Source organism: Plectropomus leopardus, chromosome 11 (genome assembly GCF_026936395.1).
Source record: "Plectropomus leopardus strain MGB_pleo_1.0 chromosome 11, ASM2693639v1, whole genome shotgun sequence".
NCBI lineage: Eukaryota > Metazoa > Chordata > Actinopteri > Perciformes > Serranidae > Plectropomus > Plectropomus leopardus.
This window is the reverse complement of record NC_142186.1, coordinates 18,747,180-18,772,327: the sequence shown is the minus strand read 5'-3', so window position 1 is coordinate 18,772,327 and position 25,148 is coordinate 18,747,180. Positions and strand designations below refer to the sequence as shown.

At 37.4% G+C, this 25,148-nt stretch overlaps 3 protein-coding genes across 3 annotated transcripts; all 3 read left to right on the top strand.

Annotated features, from left to right (window-relative positions):
- Nucleotides 1–102: 102 nt before the first annotated feature.
- On the top strand, nucleotides 103–2,421 carry malsu1 (mitochondrial assembly of ribosomal large subunit 1). Its single transcript, XM_042489710.2, has 4 exons — nucleotides 103–547; nucleotides 1,398–1,573; nucleotides 1,665–1,746; nucleotides 1,867–2,421. The coding sequence occupies exons 1-4, from the start codon at nucleotides 232–234 to the stop codon at nucleotides 2,019–2,021; spliced, it is 729 nt and encodes a 242-aa protein (XP_042345644.2). The 5' UTR covers nucleotides 103–231; the 3' UTR covers nucleotides 2,022–2,421.
- A 3,806-nt stretch (nucleotides 2,422–6,227) lies between these two features.
- LOC121945505 (peptide YY-like) lies at nucleotides 6,228–8,486 on the top strand. Its single transcript, XM_042489712.2, has 4 exons — nucleotides 6,228–7,105; nucleotides 7,313–7,495; nucleotides 7,593–7,682; nucleotides 8,119–8,486. The coding sequence occupies exons 1-4, from the start codon at nucleotides 6,888–6,890 to the stop codon at nucleotides 8,141–8,143; spliced, it is 516 nt and encodes a 171-aa protein (XP_042345646.2). The 5' UTR covers nucleotides 6,228–6,887; the 3' UTR covers nucleotides 8,144–8,486.
- Nucleotides 8,487–9,131: 645 nt separating this feature from the next.
- pals2a (protein associated with LIN7 2, MAGUK p55 family member a) lies at nucleotides 9,132–24,671 on the top strand. Its single transcript, XM_042489708.2, has 14 exons — nucleotides 9,132–9,400; nucleotides 11,450–11,535; nucleotides 12,968–13,085; nucleotides 13,922–14,040; nucleotides 17,463–17,615; nucleotides 18,275–18,424; nucleotides 18,662–18,889; nucleotides 19,722–19,853; nucleotides 20,724–20,826; nucleotides 20,971–21,036; nucleotides 21,147–21,308; nucleotides 21,409–21,611; nucleotides 21,701–21,829; nucleotides 23,557–24,671. Exons 3-14 carry the CDS (start codon nucleotides 13,055–13,057, stop codon nucleotides 23,731–23,733), a joined length of 1,653 nt encoding a protein of 550 aa, XP_042345642.1. The 5' UTR covers nucleotides 9,132–9,400; nucleotides 11,450–11,535; nucleotides 12,968–13,054; the 3' UTR covers nucleotides 23,734–24,671.
- Nucleotides 24,672–25,148: the final 477 nt, after the last annotated feature.

The following is a 25,148-nucleotide window of genomic DNA, read 5'->3' as shown; positions in this document are numbered from 1 at the left end:
TCAATTGTGAGTTGCATTTCTAACTCTGCCTATCTGTCGCTGTGCTGTCAGTGCTGTTTGTAAACACTAGGGGCGCTTTTTATTTCAGGCAAGGCACAGAGATCAACGAAGAAGACGTATGAACCAATCACAAGTCAAGGACGAGCGAGTTACTTCCTGTTTGTAGCTTTTTAGCTTTTGAAAAGCTCGTGGTTGATTGAGATATTCTGACTTGTTGTAAACGTTAAAATCATGAATATTCTTACTCGCTCTAAGAAACTGGTATTGACGGTATTTAAAAGTGGAGTTTTACTTGAACAAAGTAGTGTTTTTAGAGGCGTCTCTTCGGTCTCCACCTCGGCTCGTAGTGACGGTCCGTTTTCGCCTCGACGATTTACAGCAAATGTCTCTTCGTGTCCGCACCGGCATCATGTATCTACACTTCTCTTAGACACAAAAAGATTTTATTCAGAGATTTGTCAGGACAGCAGTGATTCAGAGAAGAGCACCGGAGTGTCTGAAGAGAAATCACGCGAGATGGACAGTGATACTAGTGCACGAAGGCAAAGTAAGTAACGTTAGCTGTTTAACGTTAAGAACTGAAATGTTTAGTCGGTCAATAGATCAACTGCTCGATCGACAGCGATAGACAATTAATCACGAGTGAATATTTTGAATGATCAATTCTCTTTAGTATTTTTGTATTTTTAAATCAAAAGTGCTATTTATATGATTTTATCATATTTGTTCTGCATTTCTTTAACATTAATAGTAAACTGAATTTCCTTTTGTTTTGTTGTGTTGGCCGGACTAATGCACAGTAATATTTTTGGATGCGATGCTTTGGGATTTGGGAAACTGCGGGGAGAATTTTTCATTGAGTTATAGAAAAAAATAGTGGCAGATTAATCTAATGATAAAAGAAAAGAAATTTAGTCATGAGTCTGGACCCCGTGAAATTGTAAGGGCAGCTACTTGTTAATCCCCCCCTTACTTTACAAAAATAGTACATCAGATTTATCTAGAGCCCAAAGCAGCAAATCCTCACATTTGAGAAACTGGAACTTTTTTTTGTTTGAAATTCATTGAGTGTTTCAGATTTTGAATTGTGCCTGGCCTCTTCAGTTTTTTCTGACACTTAGCAGACTTATAAAACAATTTTAACTGACCTGTAAGATAATCTGTGAATTGACAGATAACTAAAAATGGTTAGTTGCAGACTTAATGTAATAGATTAAGAGCCACAGTCACCGTGCATTGCTTTATTTACCGAATGTATTTCTCTGTTTCAGTACAAATAGCATTTTAGTACCTACCATGCAATGATTAAAATGAATATAGTTCAACCTTAACATTTTTGAGAAACATTTATTGCTTAATTATTGTCAGACAAAGTCTTTCACTCTTGTTTTCTCCAGGATCTCCTGAGACGTTCACCCTCGATGTGCTGGTGTCTCTGCTGCGTCAGGAAAATGCAGTGGACATCTGTGTGATTAAAGTACCAGATCAGATCAAATACACAGAGTACTTCATTGTTGCCAGCGGTGTATCTCCAAGACACCTCCGTGCAATGGCACTTTATGCCATCAAAGTGGTAACTGACAATAATTTCCTTATGGACAAGTGTTGATATGTGCAACCTGTGTTTGTTTTTAAAACTTATGCGGTGGCTGGTTTTCCTCCAGTACAAGTTTCTAAAGAAAGATGGAGCTCCACATGTCAAGATAGAAGGAAAGGATGCAGAGGACTGGATGTGTATTGACTTTGGTCTGTAAAACTTAGAAATCCTATCTTCTTATACCTAATTTAGACAGTTATTAATATGAACGAATGTTTGTTGATAGAGTTAGCAGCAGTAATCACTTTCTGCTCTTCTTTGTGTCTCAGGGAATATGGTTGTTCACTTCATGCTACCCGAGACAAGAGAAGTGTATGAACTGGAGAAACTTTGGACTCTTCGCATGTATGATGAGCAGCTGAAGAGTATACCCCCCGAGAAGCTTCCAGAAGACTTCATATATGATCTTGAAGTCACAAAGTGACAAGTCATCTAAGATGGACACAGACTTTTCTACTTCTTTGGGACACTGGATACATAATCTCCTATCTCTGTGAGTAAAAATAAAAGGTGATTTTGTCACTGAAAATTGTCTTTAGTCAAAACCCCCCCCCCAAAAAAACAAGCGTTTTGGATTGAGATATTTGACTGAACTGAGCACCAGTACCTTGTGGATGACTGGTCCCATTGGTCACATTGATTAATTGTATAGACCTTTGTTTTTCATATTTGCACCATTAGAGGACATCAGGTGGTATTTGTAAAACATCAGCGTATATTTGAATGATTTTGGGGTATGCTGCCGAATATATGTTATATATATTATATATATGTTTTACCATACTGATATGGTCAAAAATAAATTATTTTAATACAATTCTAAATCTTTTCAAATTATTTTCTGAATATTTTCTTGTATTATCACAGTACAAGTGAATTTTACATTATCATTTAAACTGAAAGTAGGCAACCTCTTGTTGTCAAAAGGCATGACATAAAAAAATGTGTTATGGAATACAGACTCATGAAAAGGAAATAGTACCAGAACTTCAAAGTTGTGCAAAGTACATTACTATATAAAGTGCACTCTCACCCTTCCCGAAAAGTTCCCATTAACCAAGTTGCTGTCAGCAAAGAGTGAGATTTACAAACATTTTTTCAAAAAATTGATTTATGGGTCACAAAAACAAACCATTCTCGTTGATGCTTTCAACCAAATCAAACAGGTAGATTGCTCCTCCGGGGAAAAGAGAAGTTGTTGCTCAAAGTATTATTGGTGACATGCTTTTCGCTCAGCACTTATGTGTGCGGAAAGATTGCTCAGTGAATTGGTGACATACTGAAAGGTCAGTCAGCACTTGTGTAATTCAAAGAAATTCTACAGTCTGCAACTGTGCAGTCTTCAGCTAATAGCCAGTATTGAGGATACAACGTATGTTATTAATAAAAAGTATACTGACAACATTATAAAACTAATACGTCAGCATTTTAAGATATCCTTCACCAAGGTCTCTGTAGATATTTTGAGTTTCTGTCATAACATTACATTAAAATACACTAATAAATTATTGCTGAAGATTAAAAAGGTTTTATGAAGGCGAGACACCCCAAGTGATTTTTTTTTTTCATGCACTGGTCATTTTTGAGAGGGTGGGATATTTTGCTTTCACAATGTGTCTCCTTTCAGACTAACTGAAAGAAATTGTCCAAAATACACATTTAGGTGTTTATTTGAGTTCAGATTACTAAAAAATGAATTTTATTTTTATTTTATTTTTTCATGCACTGGTTAATTTTGAAACTTTGAAAGATTTCAATTCTGGAAATATAAAGCTAATAAAATATAATATAAAATATAATGCTAAAGTGCATATTTACTTAAATCATATCTAATTTGCATATGTCAACATGAAATGAAAAAAAAAACTTAAATAAAAACAAATACTTGAAAAATATCCGAATGCAAGGAATCAACTAGGGAAGTTTCATGGTGGCATCTTTTTTTTTTTTTAACTCTAGTTTAAGAAATCGAAATTGATTTTGTTATGGCTGTTTATAGTATTTTCTGATTTGAGATATCCAAAATCCCTCTGTAAAAACCACTGACTTATTTGTCAACAAAAATTAGACAAGAATTTTGAACCTGACTTAATCAAATGTTTGTTTTGGAACTGTATGCAAAGTCTGATGGTAGATCCAAACTGCCCCAGAAGCACAACTACCACATGACTGCACGCTCTCTCTCTCCCTCACACACACACACACACACACACGCACACAAACTGTCATAACTTCCTTGCAAGTGACCATTCTGTATGATTGACTTGTTTTAAGTCATGCTGGATCTGAACATTAGCTGAATGTAAAAATGTAATGAAGCGGGAGATGCCTGCGCAGAGCCTGATGGGACTAGATGTTTGAATGTTTTTGTGCCTTGCGGTTGTGGTCTGAAAGTGAAGAATGACTCAAAAGATAAGAATTATTTCTCAACAACTTCAAGTAACAGAGTTTCCAGCTTTACACCATCAGAAACCCCCTAAAATGCAGCTATTGGACTTTAAAGTGTTGATCAATATTAAATATTCATAATTTATCTGATGACTGACACATTGACACACTGTCACATTTTCATTTTGTAATGGTGGTACTTGTGAGATTGCACAGAACCAACTGATGCAATCATTTAGTGCAGTTCAGTGTGTGACCCTTTGTGTCACAAACTATTAAATCAGCTGGGTTCTAGCAGATTAGCAAAATGACTCCAGAGGGAAAACTGAAATGAGTGAAGAGCAAAGATTAGTTCTGTGTTTGACTCAAAAGTTGCCAGTGTGGCTAATGTTCTCATTAGCTGCACAGCCATTTTACCCGCTGTTGTGTCGCCGTTAATGGCCATGATGTTAATATCCTCTATGATGGAGGAGATTGAAGGAGATTAGTTTGCTTTTGGAAACAGCAGATCATCTGTCTTCCATAGTGGATTTATTGCTGTTTAAGGTATATTAGGTGGCACAAAATTGTTAACTCAATTTCACCACATCCTTTATTTGCAGATAATTCCATGTGTGTGCATGGCAACCACAGAGAAATTAGCAAATTTATCGGATGCTGCAAATTACTCCCTGGTATGCAATTGGCTGCAGATAAATCATTTATCTATTCAACCCCCAACCAACACTTCAGTCCCAGCTAAAAGCCCCTAAAAGCCTCTGTGCTGTTCGTGTTGTATTGGTGATTTCAAAGAACAAGTAGAAGGAGTAAATATTCAGATTCTCAGTCTGCGTCCTACAGGTGGGTTGGCATTTGATTGCAATGCTTGGTGCTCTCTCAGTGGAGGGTCTTTATAAGAAGTGTTACCAGAGAGCACATCTACTGTATCAGACATGGCACCAAAATGGCTCTCTGTGCTTTGTCCACCTGGCTTTCATTTGTCACCAATGTACTGTGCCAGCTGATGTGACCTAAGTATTTAAAATCAGGCATTTTTTTATTAGCCTTTGTCCATACAGCACATCCATTCATTCACAAATAAAGGTGATGAAAAGTTCTTGAAGACGTTGGCTGGTGACTCTTCAGAAAATGACAAGTAGTGCTTTATGTATTATTGTAGGAATAGGAGTACTGATATTATCCTCTACATATGCATTATATTTCAGATTTGACAGATTTATTACTCTGCTTTCTAGAAGTTTTGGAGCAGTCATGATGACATTTGTAGTGACCGTAAACAGGATATGGGAGTGATACTTTGATTTGTGTTGTCTATTTAAATCATTATATGAAAAATGAATACATTTTTAATAAGTGTTTAATGTGAGGCTAAAAGTGCTTAGTTCTTATGTACTTTTCCTTTCAAGACTGTGCTTGCCCTCTGCAAGAGTTCTGATATGACTGTCATAGGAAACGACAGCACCAATCTACTGTCAAATTTCACTAGAGTGCTCTTCAAAGAAAATAGTTACCATTAAAGTAATCTTACCATTTAGGGGCCGAAAGCTTTTTGTGCCCTCTATCAGCCTGGAATTGAAAATGTATAGGTTTGAGTGATTTACTGGCCCTTCCTGTTTGATTTGGTGTAATTTAGAGCTTTGTTGCTTTTTTGCTTTGGCCAAAAGTCAGTTGTGTTTTAAGTCGAGTTATAAAGCCACTGTTTTGCATTCGTGTAGATTATATACATGAGATCTTAAGAGAATGCAAAAAATATATATATTTATATTCACATACATGCAGGGTGTCTACAGGTTCTTATATCGTCTTAAAATGACTTAAATCCAATTTTATTTTAGGTGAATTGTACCTTAAACTTAATTAGATCTTGAAATGTGATTTCTTGCAACACTGATTATGTAACATACTGAAAATGAATTATAATGTATTCAAAACTGTGCTTACTTAATAAAAGAAACAATTACTTTTAAAAATTCAATTTTATAAATATTAGACTGTTTTTCATTTAACTGAATCACTTCTGTAAGCATTAAACCAAAGCCGTGCATAAAAAGATGCTTTGATTATCATGTGATAAAGACTATATCTGCCTTTTCTATTATTCAAACAATTTTATAACGATACATTTTTCAGATTATTTATGCACAAGTAGTTCCAACACAGAATTCCAATCAGTTTGCCAATAGACCTTGGTGCAAACACCTTAGTCCTGACCACATCACTGTTGTGCCATAAATGACGTTACAGCACACCCTCTCATGTAATATTGCTTCATTAAATTCATGTTTCTTGATGCAGACACCCCCTCTGCATTTCTCCATAAAATTAAACATCATTTCCCCAAACATATTTCATCTTAATGTGAAAACAAGAGACCACCATCAGCCATTTGAAGTTACACATCATTGGTTTTATTGAGGCTTGTCATGCTGGCTGTGACTCTTAAGTGGACACTCTAATTTAACAGATCCGTCTACACTTTTTCCCACAACTTTGCCAAGGACTACACTTTGATATTAAAATGCACTTTTGGAACGGATAGGAAAGGATAAACTTGCTGTAATCAAGAGTAGTCTCTTTTCTACTTTTTAAACATGAATCGTCTATATTGTGTACTTAATGTTGAAGCAAGATTGATTAAGGATAAAATAAGCACATTTCAGATTGTTTGGAATCAATTAACTGCACCTCTAAATTAAAGACATTTGCTGAAAATGGAGTTGATCATGCTGTAAAACACACATTTGTGGTAATTCAGGAATAAGAATATCTTCAAAACACACCTCTGCTAAAATGATTGAAAAAAACAAAACAAAAATGTACACCTTCAATTCAAATCATTGATGTTTTAATGAATTAAATGTTGTGACATCTTACATGTTTTGGTCTTTTCACAATATTGTAAATGAGTATCTCCATTTGTTTAACTGTCGTGACATTCAGGGATTACCAAACTAATGAGGCCGAGATATTTCTCAGGAGTACCCTAAAAGTGAATGAAATGACCCTCCCTCCCCATCTGACACACAGTATAAAACACAGGCAATGTTGGGAAACTGGCAGAGGTGCCTTCAACAGCGAGAAAATCGACCACAGCAGACTTTTCAAGTGTTGCATTGAAATGTAAGCCGTCTTTTTCATTTCTCACCTTTTCATTGAAATGCACACTTTTTTTTATTGTATGTCAATAAGTAACGTTGGATCTGGAAGCTTTTATGGTGGCGTACCAATCCAATATAGAACTTCTACTTTTGATTTTGGCATTATACATTACTGAATAATTATTTTTATTTAATGATGTGTTTTGACTCTCTTTTCCATGTGGTCCAGGATTCGCTCCAGCGCTGTGATGTCGCTGGGTATTCTGGCTCTCTGCCTGCTGGCTTGTATTCAGTCTGGCATAAACGCATACCCTGCCAAGCCTGCTAGTCCCCGGGAAGGCGCACCACCTGAGGAGCTCGCCAAATATTACTCTGCATTAAGACACTACATCAATCTCATTACGAGACAGAGGTTAGTCCTTCGGTTGTTATAACATGCTTTAGGTACAGATGATTTTGAAAGTACATGCAAAGTACTGATAGATTGCCTGAATCTTTTTTCTGCATAGGTATGGGAAAAGAGATGTCCCAGATACTGTATTTTCAGACGTGTTTGTGAGCGAGAGCACAGAGAGTATTCCAGGATCAAACTACATAAGGTAAGTTATTTCAAAATGTTGCTTTTTATACTTTTTTGTTGTTGTATTTTTTATACAAAGATTTTTTTTTTAAACTTTATGTGTTATCTATGTCAGTTTTTTTGTTTGTATTTATGTATGGTATTGTATGATAAAAAGTGTGAGATAAGATACCAGAAACATTCCATATAATTTAGTGTAATTCAATGCAATAGCCATGTAATAAATCTATTCATGTGAAGCTGATGATGGTCAGTCTATGTTTACACTGTTGATAAGAGTTGATTTTTAAAGTTGTAGTTAGTGGTGGTATCGGATTTTGTTACATACTATTAACAGATGTTTTTTTAAATACACTTTCTTACTCTTATGTGTTTTTTAAAACAAGAAGACTCACATACTGTAGGTTTTAATATTTGTCAAAAACAACATTTCACTTAACTTCCTTGTGTTGTAGGTATGACGGGCTGCCACTGTGGTGATGCTGCTGCCACTGTCATTTGCAGGTCGACTTAACCGTAAAGCTGCTGCCATGTCTGTTACTGACATCAATTGAACATGTACTGCATGGAATAAACATTGTGTAATGCAACTATTTTGGCCTATAATATTGCCAGTGGTACCCTAAAACATAATATTGACATATTAACCCATTGTCTCTCTCAGGCTCATTTGTCCTAACAAACATTTAGCTATACTACCTTGCCTGCCTGCAGTGTAGGTATGTCGATCAATGTAATGTGTGTCATCCTCTTGTGGAGTAACAGTGCTCTCTACCGGTGGATAGGCATCGAAACATTTTGACAGTTTTTCCAAGTGGGGCAAATACCTTGTAATTCATCTCTGCTGCTAGTGTTCTTTTCCGGGGAGAGTTAAATTAGAAATTAACTGTAAATTGAGTTCACCATAATGTTGCATTTATTCCACTTGTAATATCAAGCCAGTTTAGATGTGCCTCCACCTTACCTGAAAACAGATTAACAATTTAATCCAATTAAGTGGCCTGGATATATCAAAAGCAAATCAGGTAACACAGTGAATTTGGTTAACTCTGTTATGACACATGGTCCAGGCTTCTAGCTCTCTATAACTATGCAAGCTCTGTCTCTCTAAAGACACTTCAGTGCTGCTGAATTACCAGATATGGTGAATGGGATATTGCTTGGTGCTATGTGTGGTGCAAATAAGATTACTTGTGGGCAAATGTGGGGATGGTATATCACAGATGCCATTAATGGTTGCATGAAAAGATATGATGATATGTGAACAGATATATGAACAGGCCTAAAGTACATAAAAATATCAGTGTATTTTTATTGAGTATTAGAAAATGGCTGGGGAGACCACCCAACAACCCGCTATCACTGGTATACAAAGTCTTCAATCAAAGGCAGCCAGAGGGTATGTGGCATTAATTTTTATGGGTCATTGCATTTTGATGGTGAAACAGTGATTTAAGAAACCGTGGAGGCTGTTTACCCGCACATACATTTTCACAATTACCGGTTGTCGTTGTAGGGTAAAGTTTACGGTAAATTATATGGGTGGGTTGTGCAGGATTTCAATGTGCTAGATATAACTTGAGCGGCATTGAATGTCATTAGCACATCACAGTGTAGCTGGACGGGGCGCAGGCAGACTCACACTAACAAGTTACTATTGCGCAAGAGGTCTGCAAATTAGGAAACTGCAATGGAGGGAAGCATGAAAGCGTGACTGGATGATACTAATTAAATCGGGTAACGTATCATTCATTCATTTTACCAGACACATAAACAACGTTCTCATCATGGGACCCTCTAGTTTATTACATACATACAACCAGCTAACATTAGCTAGCTAGTCCGAGCCTCATGATGTAACGGTTAGCTACTAGCTAATGTATTGACTTGCTGCCAACTGTACCTCACTACTTCTCCTTCGCAACATGAAAGGGCGAATTAAGTTGTGCAAATTTTGCCGGCTTGTCTGTACGTTTGTGGCAGCACAACAGTGTCTGTTTGTGTTAACGATTTGTAAGCGCACGCCGGTATTTGCTAGCAGTAATTAGCATCGCTAACTTGCGTGCATACGAGCCCCAAACTAGTAATGGCCAGCACCAACTTGGTCGGACATTAGTGGAGTAACGCTAAGCGCCAATGAGGACCTGACAACATGTAGCTGCATATCGCAAATGATATCGGATCGTTGTGCGTTAACGTCAACACAGATGTTTACCAACACTAATTAGCTACAAAGAGCTAGTGATCATTTTTAGCTAAGTTAACTCACATTTGAGGTGGACACGTGCCCAGTGCGCATGTAGCTTGACAGCACGTTTTAACAAGTGCAGGCGACACGTTTCGTGGAAGCTGATTTCGGTTTAGCTCCAGTGTCATGACTTTGGAGCCGCTAGAGAAACGTAACTGCCACCACGAGTATCTTGCGCTTACTGTCCACCTCGCTGCTCCTCGTGGGTCTGATAAGGAGTGTAAGCGGTGCCTTAAGCAACTGTGTGCTTTCTGCGTCAACTCTCTCTATATATACACACATGTAACGGGTACAAAACATTCCTGTTTTGAAGTATTCTTCTTATTTTGCGCAATGTATGAACATCACATACACTGAAAAACACAATATTTTAAGTCTCCATCTGCTGGTGAGTCATCACAGTAAGAGTATGCGTAATATGATGTTTATTACATTACAGAGGAGACTGCGTGTTAAGTAAAAAAGTGGATGTATCGATATTAGTTATAGGCAAGTGGGTTGGTTTTTTTTTTTTAAATTGGCATATCGGGTATCAGCAAAATATCCATTATCATGCATCCCTAAAGTCTATTACAATGATTTGGCCGATAGTATTTTCATTTTTCAATGAACTAGCAATAGTGATACAAATCTCTTAGTTTAGAATAACTATTAACCAAGACTTTTTATAGGAGAAAAAATAAATTAATACATCACCATGCCTGATCAACTGGCCTAGCTCTAGTCTAAATATTACATCAAATAAATAACCAGAAAGTCAAAAACAAGTGTTAAGTGTTTCAATTCAGTCAAAAACAATGCTTACTGTATTACTGTCATTGAATTTTGACATCATCAGTGGTGATGCATGGATAAAGTTAGTTTCACATCTATAAACTTGTAATCATGGTCAGTGTTACCTGAAAATTGTTCTTTAATCATTGGAAATATTGAGGTTACTGAAAAATATTGTTTTTGATCTACTTAAAAAATTTTGGACATTTGCCTAATTTTAAAGTTGAGAACATGTTATTCAAAAATTGCTTAAAACGATAGAGGTTCCTGCACATGGAATATGCAGTGCTTAACAACAGAGTATTTGGGCAGCTCCAATGACTAGAACTATCTTCATAGTAGTTCTGTAAATCACCACAAAAATCCCATAAATTACATTTTTTAAGTGACTTTATTAAGGACACAGACAATAGTCTTTGTACAAAAATACAGTAAAATACAGACATTACATGAAAGCTTATTGTTGTTACAAGTTTTGATACTTTTAAATCCACAGTCACTCCTTTGAGCTGAGTTTGGTGATGGTGATAGTCTTGATGAGCAGACTTTGGTCATGTGATTAGCTCAGCCAATCACAATGGCTGTATTACAGTGCCACTATATTAACAGGACAGGGTGGGCAATGAAGGTAACCCTGGGGCAAAGAGGACCTTACTTACCAGCATGAGATGTTTTTGTCCATATTTAAGAGGGCTTTTAAGTTGTCTTGGACTATGTCACTTAAAAAAAGGTGTAATGTGATTTTCCTTCCATTCACCCTTAAGTCCAAAGAGTCCAGATGAGTGTTTTGTAGAAAACGTGGGGCTCCGTGCTGGGAGTGCTGCACTGATGATCTGAACACGATTTGTAGGTGAGTTTGTGCCTTTCTTGTTTCTCCCTGACTAACACATACATGTTGAGTTTCATGTGAAGACAATACTGTGTCCTTGATCTAACAAAACTGTATTACACTTTCAAGTAGGGGTCGACCGATATTGGTTTTTCAGGGCTGATACTTATACCGATAAGTTTAATGAGACCGATAACTGATAACCGGAACCTATTTGCATTTACAATAAAAATGAAAATATTTCTGTTGAAATTTAGAATTTGGAATATAACAAACTCCAACACAAAACTTTGTTTAATTGCCTTCAGCAAATATTTAATCAAAACTGAAACTTTCAACATAATGTCCCTGCAACTTTTTGAAAATTTTATTTTATAAACTTGAGTGAAAATTTAAATAAAATATGAATAAATTAAAAAATAGCTCCCTGAAGTTTTACAGAGTCAAAGTTCCTCTCATGCTGACAGTTTCTTTGCATGTATTGCAGACTGCCTTCCCTGGTGTTGGCTGAGTTTAATATTTATACTTTTTCATTAATTCATTTTTATTGGCGATCATTAAAATAAAATGCTGATACAGATAATCGGCAGAATGCCAAATATCAGCCCCGATTATTGTCCAGGCCAATACTCTGTTGACCCCTACTTTCAAGATCTAAAATAAATCATTCATATTTTTGCGTTCCTCCTTTTTGATTGTTGTAATTCACTGTTTACCACCACTTTTCTGTGTCAATACTTCAGATGGTCCAAAATACGACTTCTAGACTTCTAACAAATGCACAATGAGGTCATAATTTTCACCTAGCCACAGTGAAATTATTGAGGCCTTCTGGCTCTCCCAAAATCGAGGTTTAAAACGATAGGAGACCGTGCTTTTGCAGTAGTGGCCAACACCCTGTTGGTTTAAGGAAGCTGTTAAAAACTGCTCTTTCATAAGCAATTTGTCCTGTAATGGGTCTTTACCCTCTGTGTGCCTTTTATTGTTTGCACTGTACAGCCCCTTGCGGTTTCGAAAGGCGCTTTATGAATAAAGTTTACTTACTTAGAAGGGGCCTATGCTCAAAAAGCCCATTCTTCTGTTTGTCCACCCACCCACCAAGGCTTTGGTAGGGCTGTTTTTGCCTCACTCTGTTTGGAGATCATGTTTGCACAGTCCCCAAGGGCCTCCCAGTGTGTGGCTGGCACAACCTTTAGCCAGAAGGATGGGAGACTTATCCTTTGTCATTCAATGGCCCTCTTTGTCATTCCCTTAATTCAGAAGTGCTCTTTGTGCTGACATGCATATAAAACACCATCAGTACAAATGTTTTATGTTTTGCAAGCCATGCCTCCATCTGCATTTGTTTCAACAGCAACACATGCTAGCTTGATCAATAACATGTCATAGCTTGTACAGTACGGTGATCTTAGTGTTCAGTGTACTGACTGAGCTGGTTTCCCACCTTCCTCAGCCCTCCAGTTGCTCTGGTTTCTGTAAGCGGGCAGTTGGGTGGCTTTTGACCAAGACTTTCTCCATCCTGAGCAGAGGAATATTAAACATGACTGTGGCCAATGCAAAGTCTGGCAAAGGTAAGCTGTCAAAGACAAAGCCCGAACTAATGTTTTGCACAGAAACTGTTGTACTGTTGTCTGCAAAATTTTACATTTCATTATCATTTGAATGGTACTGTGCCCACTACCCAGAGATAGTTGTGTGGGTGCTGCTGCCTCTGAACTTTCACATTTGTCCCTTTATGACATACAGTTACTACACATGACAGCAACAACAAACACAACAAACATATGATTTACTTGCAAAACAACTAAGTGTTTAACCCCAAAGTGATTGCATTTATATCTGTCTGTTTCTATTTACAAACTGTCTGGTGAAAAAAAAGCAAATGGACAGCTCATTCTCATAAAATGCATGACAAATCCTGTTTTAATGGAAAGATAAGTACATGGAAATACAATTTGTTATTAATTTTATTAAAAATCACTGAATATGAATTTACTAGCTGTATTTGTCTGGCTCTCGGGCTCCAGTTTCTTGCTGTGTGCTCTCAGCCTTTACAAGGCAGATCTGTTAGTAGAACAATTGCTTTGTGACTCTGCGTGCTTGTTGCTGCTGCTGCAGTGGAAATAAGGGATGTTCTTTGTGAATTGGCCCATTGATAGCCTGTCCACTTATTGTTCTTGCCTTGTAAGCTCTTATTATAGCATTGTTTTGTTGTTGTTTTTTGTCATCTGCGTTTTCATTGGCTAGGAATTTTAATTATTACTGGCTATGAGCTGTTTGTAACTAACATTTCTGGCTGCATCACAAAGCAGTGACTGCCCAGCTCAAAAGAAGTAAGGATTGTGGTTGTTGGCATTCTGTTTGCCCAAAATCACTGAAGTATTTCTTCTTTTTTTTTTACCTTCAGCCATGCAGCAGGTACTGGACAACCTGAAAGACCTGCCATCAGGCTCAGGAGCCAAAGATATTGACCTCATCTTTCTCAGAGGCATCATGGAGAGCCCCATCGTGCGCTCCCTCGCCAAGGTAAAAACCACACACGCAGACACACAGATGTAATTTCATTAGTCATCAAGCTCTTTCTTTTCTTTAGCTGAGGAGCAGATGTCAAAGTGAGCCCAGGGAAATTAAGGTGTAATAAGTGTTGCATGTCACCACACATCTTGGATGACCACTGCTTCCTGGCAGTGTACCTTATAATGCTCAACAACGTATTTCACCGGCAAGGCAATGCGAAAATGCTTTTTTTTTTGTGGGAGGCAGGGGAAATATTCAGGTTCTCTCTTACTTATAAAATATGATTTTTTTTAACAAGGGTGTGTACAAAATTGTTTATGTGCTTCACTGTGACGTTAACTAAACTAATGTTCCGGTGTTGAGTTTAAATTACTTGCAGCCAGGTAATGTTTTCTGGCCAGTGTAAGGTCTAACTATGCTTATTACTAGAAGAAAGAAATAAGCATCACATTTGCTTTGTACAGGGTGGTAAGTGGCACACTTCCTGTTTTTTTTTCTTTACATATTCACTCAAAAGGAATTTAAAGCCTCTGCTTCAGCTTGAGTAGACGAAATTGTTCCTTTTTTAACACCAGTGAAACTGGTTTTAACACAGCTAAAAGAGGTTGACAGCATGAAGAACGAATGGCTTACATAACATCTCTGATGCAAATTGAGGTCATGAGGTTCATCTACTATATCTATGAATAGAACCATTTCTAAAGAAGACCTGTCACAAAGGCGAGCTCTTGTCCTCATTTCTAACAAACGGAGCACTGCTTTCCTTGAATGTTAATCTGTTTTCCTTCCTATGTAGTTTGGTGTAATGCCATATCATAGACCCCCTTTACACCTTGCATTAAAATGTGCCTTGTATCCAGATTGTATCTAGACATGATTTAACCTGATTATAATTACACTTGGTATTAATATGTGTCTCCACTCAGTAAAGTGGTAATTTTTATATAAAACTCTGCACAAATTCAAGTTCCATAAAGCTTTCATGAAGACAATCCAACCACCATCAAACCATGCTGAGCAAACTCTGCCTTCATTGATTAGTTTTAAGCCAACTAAAAAAAATCTATCTCAGTTTAAGTGTAGCCTACGCTATATTTAGAATATTTCCATCGCTTGCCTTAAAACAGCCCTTACCAACAGGGATTTGAAGCCGTTAGGCCTACATCTAAAAAAAAAAACTCCATTGAGAAACACATTTTACTGAACAGTGGATTTGTAGGTTACTGCTTCATTAATTCAGCTATTGTGGAAATATAGTGTAAACTTAAAAATATATTGTTTTTTTTTTTAAGTGGCTAAACTATGTTTTGCTGTGGCCTCGTCCCCAGCAGTACATCGCTTCAGTGCAAGTGTTTTGGGACTGTATTTATCAGAGGAGGGGGTTGGCCAGGGTGGAACTTATTTTATTTGAATTAAATATAAAATACTACCTTTTCAAGTTGTATGTCCCTCACCTAAGCCAAAATTAAAAAACACAGGTTTTTTTCAGTGCTTACATTTAAAAAAAAAAAAAACCTGACCCGTTTTGCATTACCCCCGCCCCCCTCATAAGTGACGAATAGTCCATTTCCGTGAACACCGAGGGAGGCCACCTATGAGCATGTGCAGAATGCCTAGTCCAGTAAAAGTCCAGTTTTAGTCGGACTTACACAATAATTCGACTTTTTCTGACATTATGTAAACATACTGATTTTCTTGGAGAGTTCAATTGGAAAAAATATGGTCAGATTCTTCATAACACCAGCAATTAAACAGTCAAAGGTAAAGCAGACAGCATGCTGGAAAGACTTTGGAGAAGAGAGAGCAACTCATTATCATGCATTTTGGAAATGCCCTGGAATCCATAATTATTGGAGAACAATTAAAGATAAAAAAAAATGTAAACATTAAGACTGGCTTTAATTTCCAGGTCCTATACTTGGGAAGGATGCTACAACAGCTCCTTGTCCAATATGAACATTTCCAGAACAAAGCTGGTCAACAGTAAAAGAGCAATCGTGAAAAAATGGTTTAATCAATAGCCACCCTCTATAGTTTACTGGTTTAAATTTTGTTATGAAAAATGTACCTTTAAGCTGAGATTCGACAGCCTTATTTGAAAAATGTTTTAAAGGATGGAATTAGTTTATTAAACGAGAACTGATTTTAGGTAAAACTTGTGCTGTAACCGAGATCTGGGTGGTGTACTGAATGAACCAGTGTATTGCTGTGTGCTGCCATGCCGTGTATAGCTGAGGATATTGCTGCTGTTCCTCAGCGGGCCCATAAATCACAGGCCTATAGTGCAATTTATATAGTAAAGGCTGTTTGTAGTGCACTCTGCTGCTGTCTTGTGGGCCCGAGCAGGCCATACAATATTTAAGGCCTTTATTATTATATACAAGGCCACTTTAGGATGTCTTAATTCTGTGTGTGTTCCTGGCAGTGATGCATCATATGGGCTGCGCTAGACTTATGTGAAAAGCCAAAACCAGTCATTTGAAGAGGTGTTGTTGTACTGTGATACACAATGACAATTAAAAAAAAAAAAAAGTTATGACGCAGTTGCCTTTTTCTCTATTTATTATTATTACTATTAGGATTATTATTTAAACATTGTTCACATGGTTTGGCTTATTTGTTTATGCGCTTGTCTGCATGTTTTTTTGTTATTATTTTGTTTGTTCATCTGTGTGGCTTTGTTTTGTCAGTACTAAAAAAGTGAACAGTGTAAGAGGCTTTGTACCTGATTATTTAAATTTTAAAAAAAATTAATAAGAAAAAAAATTAGAAAGAACTAAAACAATGTTTTCATTGTTAAAAAATACAGCTGAATAGGGTACATTTCCTGATATTGTCTGCATTTTCAGAGACAATATTGGGAATATTGGTCTGCAAAAAAAAGAACCAAAGCCCAGTGTATGCTTAGTCTAGCTGGTGAATGATTTCACAGTGAAATGCTTTTCATATTATCTTGAGTTGCCAAACAATTTACTGTTTCACTAAAATGAATGAATTCCAGCTAGTGGGACGATAGCTACCTTAGGACAAGGAAACAAGAATTATTTTAAAGCAATAGGTGGGGTGGACAAAAAGTGTTGTGTCATAAATTAATCAATAAAATTATGTTTCCCAGAAAGTAAAAATGTTATGAATATGGTATGAGAACACCAAAAAAAAATGGTTAGCATCCACCTGCTCGACAAAGATGCTGGATGTGTTGTTCTAGCCTCACCCTCAGTTATGTTTTATCTGCTTTAAAAATAGTAAAGGGTTATATGGTCAAAATACCAACATAAAATAGAGATTCATGATTTGGAACCCTCACCTAAATTCTCTAATTCAAAAATATAGGATGATTTTAATTTTATGTTCTGTGTTTCAAGCTCTCAGCAAACAGCCTAATACAGTGGTCATTTTTTTGTTGCGTGTGTGTGCGTGTGTGTGTGCAGGCCCATGAGCGTCTCGAGGAAGTAAAGTTAAAAGCCGTGCGGAATGATAATGTTCAACTAGTCACGGACATCCTGGACTCTCTCAACAACCTGCCAGAAAAAGATGCTGCCGCTGCTGAGCTCGTCAAAATCCTCCAGGAGCCGCATTTTAAGGTACCTCAGACCTCATTCCTCTCGTACAGGTATTAGCTATTACTGGGTGTAAGGGGAGTGAATGGCCCAGAGACTTATAGAGTAAATGGTTTCAGTTGTGTACTATTTGTGTGGGAGTGGATGTCAGAGCTTGTTTCAGAAACCATTGGCTAATATTCTCTGAAGTGGTGGCAGTTCTGCTTTCTTGTAGCCCTTTATATTTTCAACCTCTTACAAGCTGTGGCATGGGAGGGTGTGGGTGTATTCCTCGGGCCAATAGCAGGCTGAGTTATGTGGGTAAAGTCGGGGGGAGAAGCCTGTGACACCTACAGTTTCAGTAAATCTTTACTTTTGCTGATGCAGTCTGTAGTCTCTGACCAATGCTAACTCTATGATGTGGCTGCTGGGGTAAGAAAAGGAACAATTTATTTTACATTTATCTATTAGCCATCTGATCTAATGCAGTCATGAAAAAGTCTTTATATGAAGGAATGTGCACATTAAGGTGATTTATGTCTTCTGTCTTTAATGGAAGAATATACAATGCATGTTGTAGTGGTATTAATTGTTAGTAGCAATGATTGTTGTCTTTCTTGGTGAAAAACATGTTGGAAATGTATTTCGAATTACCTTAAAGTACGGATATCTCTCTCTTTTTTTTCTTCTTTTTCCTGACTTAGTCTTTGATAGAGGCCCATGACAAAGTTGCTTCAAAGTGCTATGAAATGCCCCACGCTACGGTGAACAGCAGTGCTTTGTTGACGAGTTCACTCATGCCTGCTGATGCTGTCAGGATGATTGGCATCCAGAAGAAAGCCGGGGAACCACTGGTGAGTTAGCCAGGCATTTATATCAACCACAGCTCCGCAGAGGGAACGTGTTAAGTGTTTTACGCATGTCCTCTATTACTGACCATGTGTTAGAACAGGGTGACGCAGTTTTACACAGTAACTTGACAACTGTTCCTTCTTTCATAGCAACCAGACTGACCAACCCATTAGATAGACCTCCTGTGTGATTTATGTAGTGCTGATGTACGATACTAAATGACTCTTACTCTCTTTCAGGGGGTGACGTTTCGAGTGGAGCGGGGAGAGATGGTGATCGCACGGATCCTGCACGGCAGCTCGATTGACAGGCAGGGCATGCTGCACACAGGGGACATAATCCGTGAGGTGAACGGTCGCGAAGTTGGTAGGAATCCCCATGAACTGCAGGAGCTGTTGGGGCAGTGCAGTGGGAGCATCACCCTCAAGGTCCTGCCCAGCTACAGAGACACACCGGCACCTCCACAGGTGAGACTGCAATTTAACAACAAAACAATAAAATATTGTTACACTGGAAAATCTGAAATATTGAGTACTTCTTTTTTTTGAGGAGCTCTTTTAAACGTGATGTAAATCATTAAATCAGTGGATGAATTGCACCAGAGAACAGAGTGTGCAGGACCTGGTGTGCCAGGTGTACAAGGCTGTTTGGAGTTGTACTGTACCTGTTAGGGATCGGGCAAAAGCTGCCTGACCTGGGTGACCTCAGAATGCCAGGCTTCTGAAAACTGAGCCCAGTGAGGGTCTATTAATAACACTCCACACATTATCTGGGACACACACCACTATTCACAGGAGCACCCCCTCTCCTTACAGTAACAGGCACACACAGCAGCTGACACCGAGGAGCAGTATGTCGGGTTATGTCAGACACTGACCTTTGTGCTGGGGAGGATCGAATGATCTCATTCTACTGTTTGGTTATGTGCTTGTTGGGTCTCAGTTATGTTAAGAGTATAATCTTGTAAATAAAAGTTTTAATTAAAGAAAGTCTATAAATATTACTGCCTAATTAGATATGGTGAGTGTTAATGGGAAAAAAAGACATGCACATTATTATCATGTAACTTTATTTTAACATTTAAAGAGTTGTCAAGACACATTATATGTTATACAGCCATGGCACTGGAGATAAAAAATAATAATTTTTGGCACAAGGTAAACAAAGTGTTTTGTTAACATTATCCAGCTAAATGTGACAATGTAATTTTATAGGGATTTGAAGTATTGCTAAATGCTATTGTATATGTTTTGTATGATTTGAATTGTCTGATTTAATTGTCTAATATCTTGTTCTTAGATTTATCTGAAGCCCCATTTCAACTATAATCCGGCCACAGACAACTTGATCCCCTGTAAAGAGGCAGGCCTGGCCTTTTCCAAGGGAGACATCCTTCATGTAGTCAACAAGGAGGACCCCAACTGGTGGCAAGTGAGTGGACAGATTTTGCTCAGTGATGGTTGTAAAGGACAGTCCTGCTTAGACCAGAGCTGCATAGTTAATAGACCGAATCACAATGTTTGTTTACAATAACTTCTCCTTATAACATGCACATTAAAATCAGTGGTGCTGAGCAAACACTGCCTCAGTTGGTTGGTTTTTAGCCAAATAAATAAAGGCCCATCCAGAAAAATCTATATCAAGTTTAAGTGTATGCTATATTTAGAATATTTTCACATCTTTGCCTTGCTGTTAGCAATGATTTAGGAAATTCAAGTTGTTACCTTAAAGCCATCTGACTCCACTGATAAAAACAGTAATTTTACTAAGCAGACCCTCGCAAGTTCCTGATCTACTGCTGTCCTGATCAATAATAAGTATAAAATAAAGCATCGAAAAATATAGTGTACAGTTAAACTGATTGATTTTTTAAGGTGGCTAAGATACATTTTGTTGCAGCCCCCATCCAAAGCAGTACTTTAAAGTTTATTTGCCAATAGATTTGATTTATTAATGACGCTATCAGAAAACATAAAATTAGCATTGCAGAGACGTCAGATAAGTCAGTCCATTGTGTTTAACTATGTGTCTTTTACAGATCTCTTACAGATGAAAATGACAACAGAAATAAACAAGTTAACCAATTTCATATGTCTTTCAATTCAAATTTGTCACTAATTGTCTACCCCGAAGTGATTATTAGCGCAACGTCAAAGTGATTTGGAGGATTTGAAGTGGGGTAAAACTGACAGTTGAAAACTGCAAGAGATGGCTAAAGATGAGGAAGATGTGGCAGGGTGATCCTTCACTATGTGAAATATTTAATCCAATCATTTTTCCACTACTCTGATGTCCATGTAGGCACGCAAAGTTGTTGGTGGAGCTACTGGTCTCATTCCCAGTCAGTTCTTGGAGGAGAAGAGGAAAGCTTTTGTGAGAAGAGACTGGGATACTTCTGGTACAGGTCAGTTCAAATCATGCTCACACAAGTCAACTCATTCACATCGTGCTCCCGGCTACTCTCTCATGTTTAGTCATCATAATAGTCAGGAAGCTCTTAAGCACCACTATGTGGTGATCTGATGCTCTCTTTTTTTATTTGTCTCAGGGATGCTCTGTGGAACTGGGAAGAAAAAGAAGAAAAAAATGATGTACCTCACTTCAAAGAATGCAGGTGTGTATCACCATTGGATCTGTGATCTGTATCCTACAAACAAGAAATTTTGGGAAAAGTGCATAGATTACATTACAATGCTCAGTTAGCCTGTGAATTGCCTTGGACAGAATTTGACCGTTATGAGCTGCAGATCTATGAGGAGGTAGCCAAGATGCCACCATTTCAGAGGAAAACGCTGGTTCTGATTGGAGCCCAGGGAGTAGGGAGGCGGAGCCTGAAGAACAGACTTATTGTCATGAATCCTCTGCGATATGGAACCACAGTACCCTGTAAGTGTGAGAGACAGACAGCTGACGTAGTTGCATTATCTGCAACAAGATGGTGACGCCAAGGTGACACATAACACTTTTTCTTACCTTTTACCTTCAGTCACGTCACGCCGTCCGAGGGAAGAGGAGAGAGATGGCCAGAACTACTGCTTTGTGACGCGGGAACAGATGGAGAAGGACATCAAGGAAAGCCGTTATCTAGAGCACGGCGAGTATGATGCCAACCTTTATGGCACCAAGATCGACTCTATCCATGAAGTGGTAGCTGCAGGCCGTACCTGCATCCTGGACGTCAACCCCCAGGTTAGTCAAAGGCACATGCTCTTAAGAGATGTCTCTTTAGATTGTTTTTTCCCTAAAACTTTGGTTGTGACACTTTATTTTCTGCTCAGGCCCTGAAAGTGTTGAAGACTGCTGAGTTTATGCCATTTGTAGTGTTCATTGCTGCTCCTGAATTGGACACACTAAGAGCTATGCACAAAGCTGTGGTAGATGCTGGACTTACGACCAAACTACTCACGGTAGGTTTTTATAGGATTTTAAGAGATTGTTTGGACTTTTTTAAGGGAGGTTGTATCAGGTACTTATCCATAGTATTCCATCCACAGCGTAGTATCTGCAGGACATGATGGTTGGAGAAGCAGACTTAAGTGCCAGCCCAGTGTACTGCTGTGGACAGGGGCAGCAGCAAAGTGCTTTTTAGCCACTGAAAAAGAAGCCCCGCCTAAAAAAAAAAAAAAAATCTAGTTTTAAATGCACTTTTGATCGGTTAGTTTGTGTTGTATAATCACTTTGGTGAATTTGAAGAACCCTTGATAAACCCTTTTAAACCCCAAAGTCACACAACAATACAAACAAACTGATCAAGGCAGTGCTAGACTAGAAGCTTCTGTGTTCTGCGAGATAAAATTGTTTGTTTGTGTGAAAGGAGTCTTGTGGCTTTGAAGAGAGCAATATAATGGGATCAGTTCCCAATTAGAAAGGGCTCTCTGACAGCAAGGTAAATTGGTGAAAATATTCTAAACATAGACTACACTTAAACAAATACTGATTTTTTTTTTAAGTGGCTAAAATACATTTTGCTGCTGCCCAGTCTACACCAGTTTATTGCTTAGCTCCCAAGGTGGTTCTCTGCCTGCTTCTCTAAATTGGGGACTGATAACTACTGTAGGTATAGTGTTTTTGTCAAATAAAAAAAAAAAATCAAAGCTCATAGTATAGTATGTCATTAAAACAAATCACAGAAAAGTCAAGAAAAGTATAGTAAGTTGTTTAAAGAAAAAAAAATAATGTAAAGATGTGACAGAAAATCACAATAAATAAAATGTAGATGTAAATAAAAATTTCAGGAGTATAGTATGTCATAAAAAAGTCAGATTTTATGTATGCAAGCATGTTGGAAAGTTTAAGTATAGCATGCCATAAAAGGTGAAAAAGAAATTGATTATAAAGTATGTCATAAAAAGTGGAAAAATGTCACAGTAAACTTGCTATAAAAAGTTTAAAAATAAATAAATAAATAAAATAGTCTGTCATAAATGCCATCATACTATAGTATCATGTAAAGAGAATAACAGTCATGGTACAATATGTCATAATGAGAGAGGAATAAAACGTCATACAGCACAGTATGTCGCAAAAAGTGGGAAAAAAAGACATAGTATAGTGCGTTAAAACCAGTGAAAAAAAAATCACAGTATACTATATCACTAAAAATTCAGTAAAGTATGTAATGAAAAACATAGTATAAAACATGTCATAAAAAGTAGAAAAATTGTCATAGTACATTATGTCAAGAAGTGCAAAAAATGTATGTATAGTACATCATAAAAGTCATAGTTTAGTGACTGTTAAGATAAATTTATGCTATTTTGTATATAATACCCAAGTATGACTTTTTTGTGCTACTTTTAACGACATAGTATAGTATGAATTTTTTATGCTATTTTGGACGACATATTATAGTATGACTTTTTGAAGTTATTTTAGACAACATACTATAGTAGGACTTTTTAATGCCATTTTGGACTATATGCTATAGAATGAACCTTTTATTCCAAAAATGTTGGAAAGTATGTCATAAAAAAAAGGTAATGCCCTGAGTTTGGATCTCACATACAATCGCAATTTAAAAAGTCCCAACTATCCCTTCAAGCCTTTGAAATCAAGATTAAACTTTAACTGGTCATTGGTCATAATTTGTTTTTCCCTCCATCATCCCAATAGTTTATTTCTATTTCATTAACAGGAGAACGATTTGAAGAAAACTGTGGACGAGAGTGCAAGGATCCGCCGGGCATACAGCCACTACTTTGACCTGACTATTGTCAATGACAATCTTGACAAGGCCTTTGACCAACTGCAGGAGGTAGTAGAGCGATTATTCATGGAGTCGCAGTGGGTCCCAGTTAGCTGGGTCTACTGATGTTTTACTCTCCACAGGACAGACATAGCTGTCTGAACTGCTAGGCTTGGGATGAAAGGGGACACCTGAAGGGACAGAGTATTCAACACTGCACTGCACACATGGACAAAGTGTTGGACATCAGACCTGTGTTCATATAGGTCACGCACAAAGCTGCATAAGAGTCACCTTGATCTGAATTGCCAGATTCTTTTCTAGCACACTATGCAACTCACAACACACAGTAAGTGTACTTATTTATTGGCAAGATTTTTTTTAAATAGTCCTTTCTATTAATATGGATTGGAAAAAGATACTGGCCCCTGTGTCAGGATGTTTTTAAAAGCAAATACAATTTTTACCATTTATCTGTCTTACATACAGATGTGAATTTTTATTTATTCTGCAATAATGAGGAGTGCTTGCTCACTGAAAAGAACAATACCTCAGTGTTAAGTTTACAGTGCATATGCCTGCCGTACTTCATCTCATTTTTTCCACTATAAAACATGTAGATTAGTGTCATATTTTAAGACCCTTTTCCTCCTTAAGGTTTCATTAATGCTCTGCTGTCTTTGCAGTTGAAACTCATACCTGCAAAAAAACACTTTGATATTGTACAGAAGGAAAAGTAAATCTGTAGTGTTTGCCCATTATTTCTTTCACTCAAGCACAACAGATTACATTTAATATGTTAATGGTCAGACATTTGAATCATGTAAGTATTTCAGACCGTTAGACCTGTCGATAAGGTGCTGTTTTTGTGTTTGAAAAAAAACTTTCCACAGGACTCTTGAACAGGGTACTGCATCTCAGACAACCATCCCTTTTGATGTGATATTACTAAAACTTAACTGTTTTAAATATAGTTCATATTTACCTATAAAAGGTTATATTTTACAAGGATTCAGAAAAGATGTATTTTCAGATGTGAAATAAATAACTGGTGTTTTCTACCAGTGCTTTGGATTTTCTTTGTTCGTCATAGAAAATGTCAAAGTATAGTATGTCGAAAAAAAGTCAAAAAATGACATGTCGAAAAAACAGCTGAAAATCACATGAAATAGCAAACCAAGACACGTCATAGGATAGAATGTTGCGGACAAAAACACCATAATATAGGATGTCGAAAAAACTACAGAAAATGGCATACTATAGTAAATGTCAAAATATGACTTCCAAAAAACAGCTGAAAACCACATAAAACCACATAAAAGAGCATGCTGAGAACGCCATAGTTTAGGACGTTGCAAAAACGGACACAAACACTATACTATCCTATGGCATTCTCGACATGCTCTTTTATGTGGTTTCTAACTGTTTTTGGGACATGTACATGCACGTGGACCCAAAAACAGCCATCACATAGAATGTTGCAAAAAGGACCAAAAACACCAGAATTTGGCGTGCCGAAAAAACGTAAATAAATGCAATAC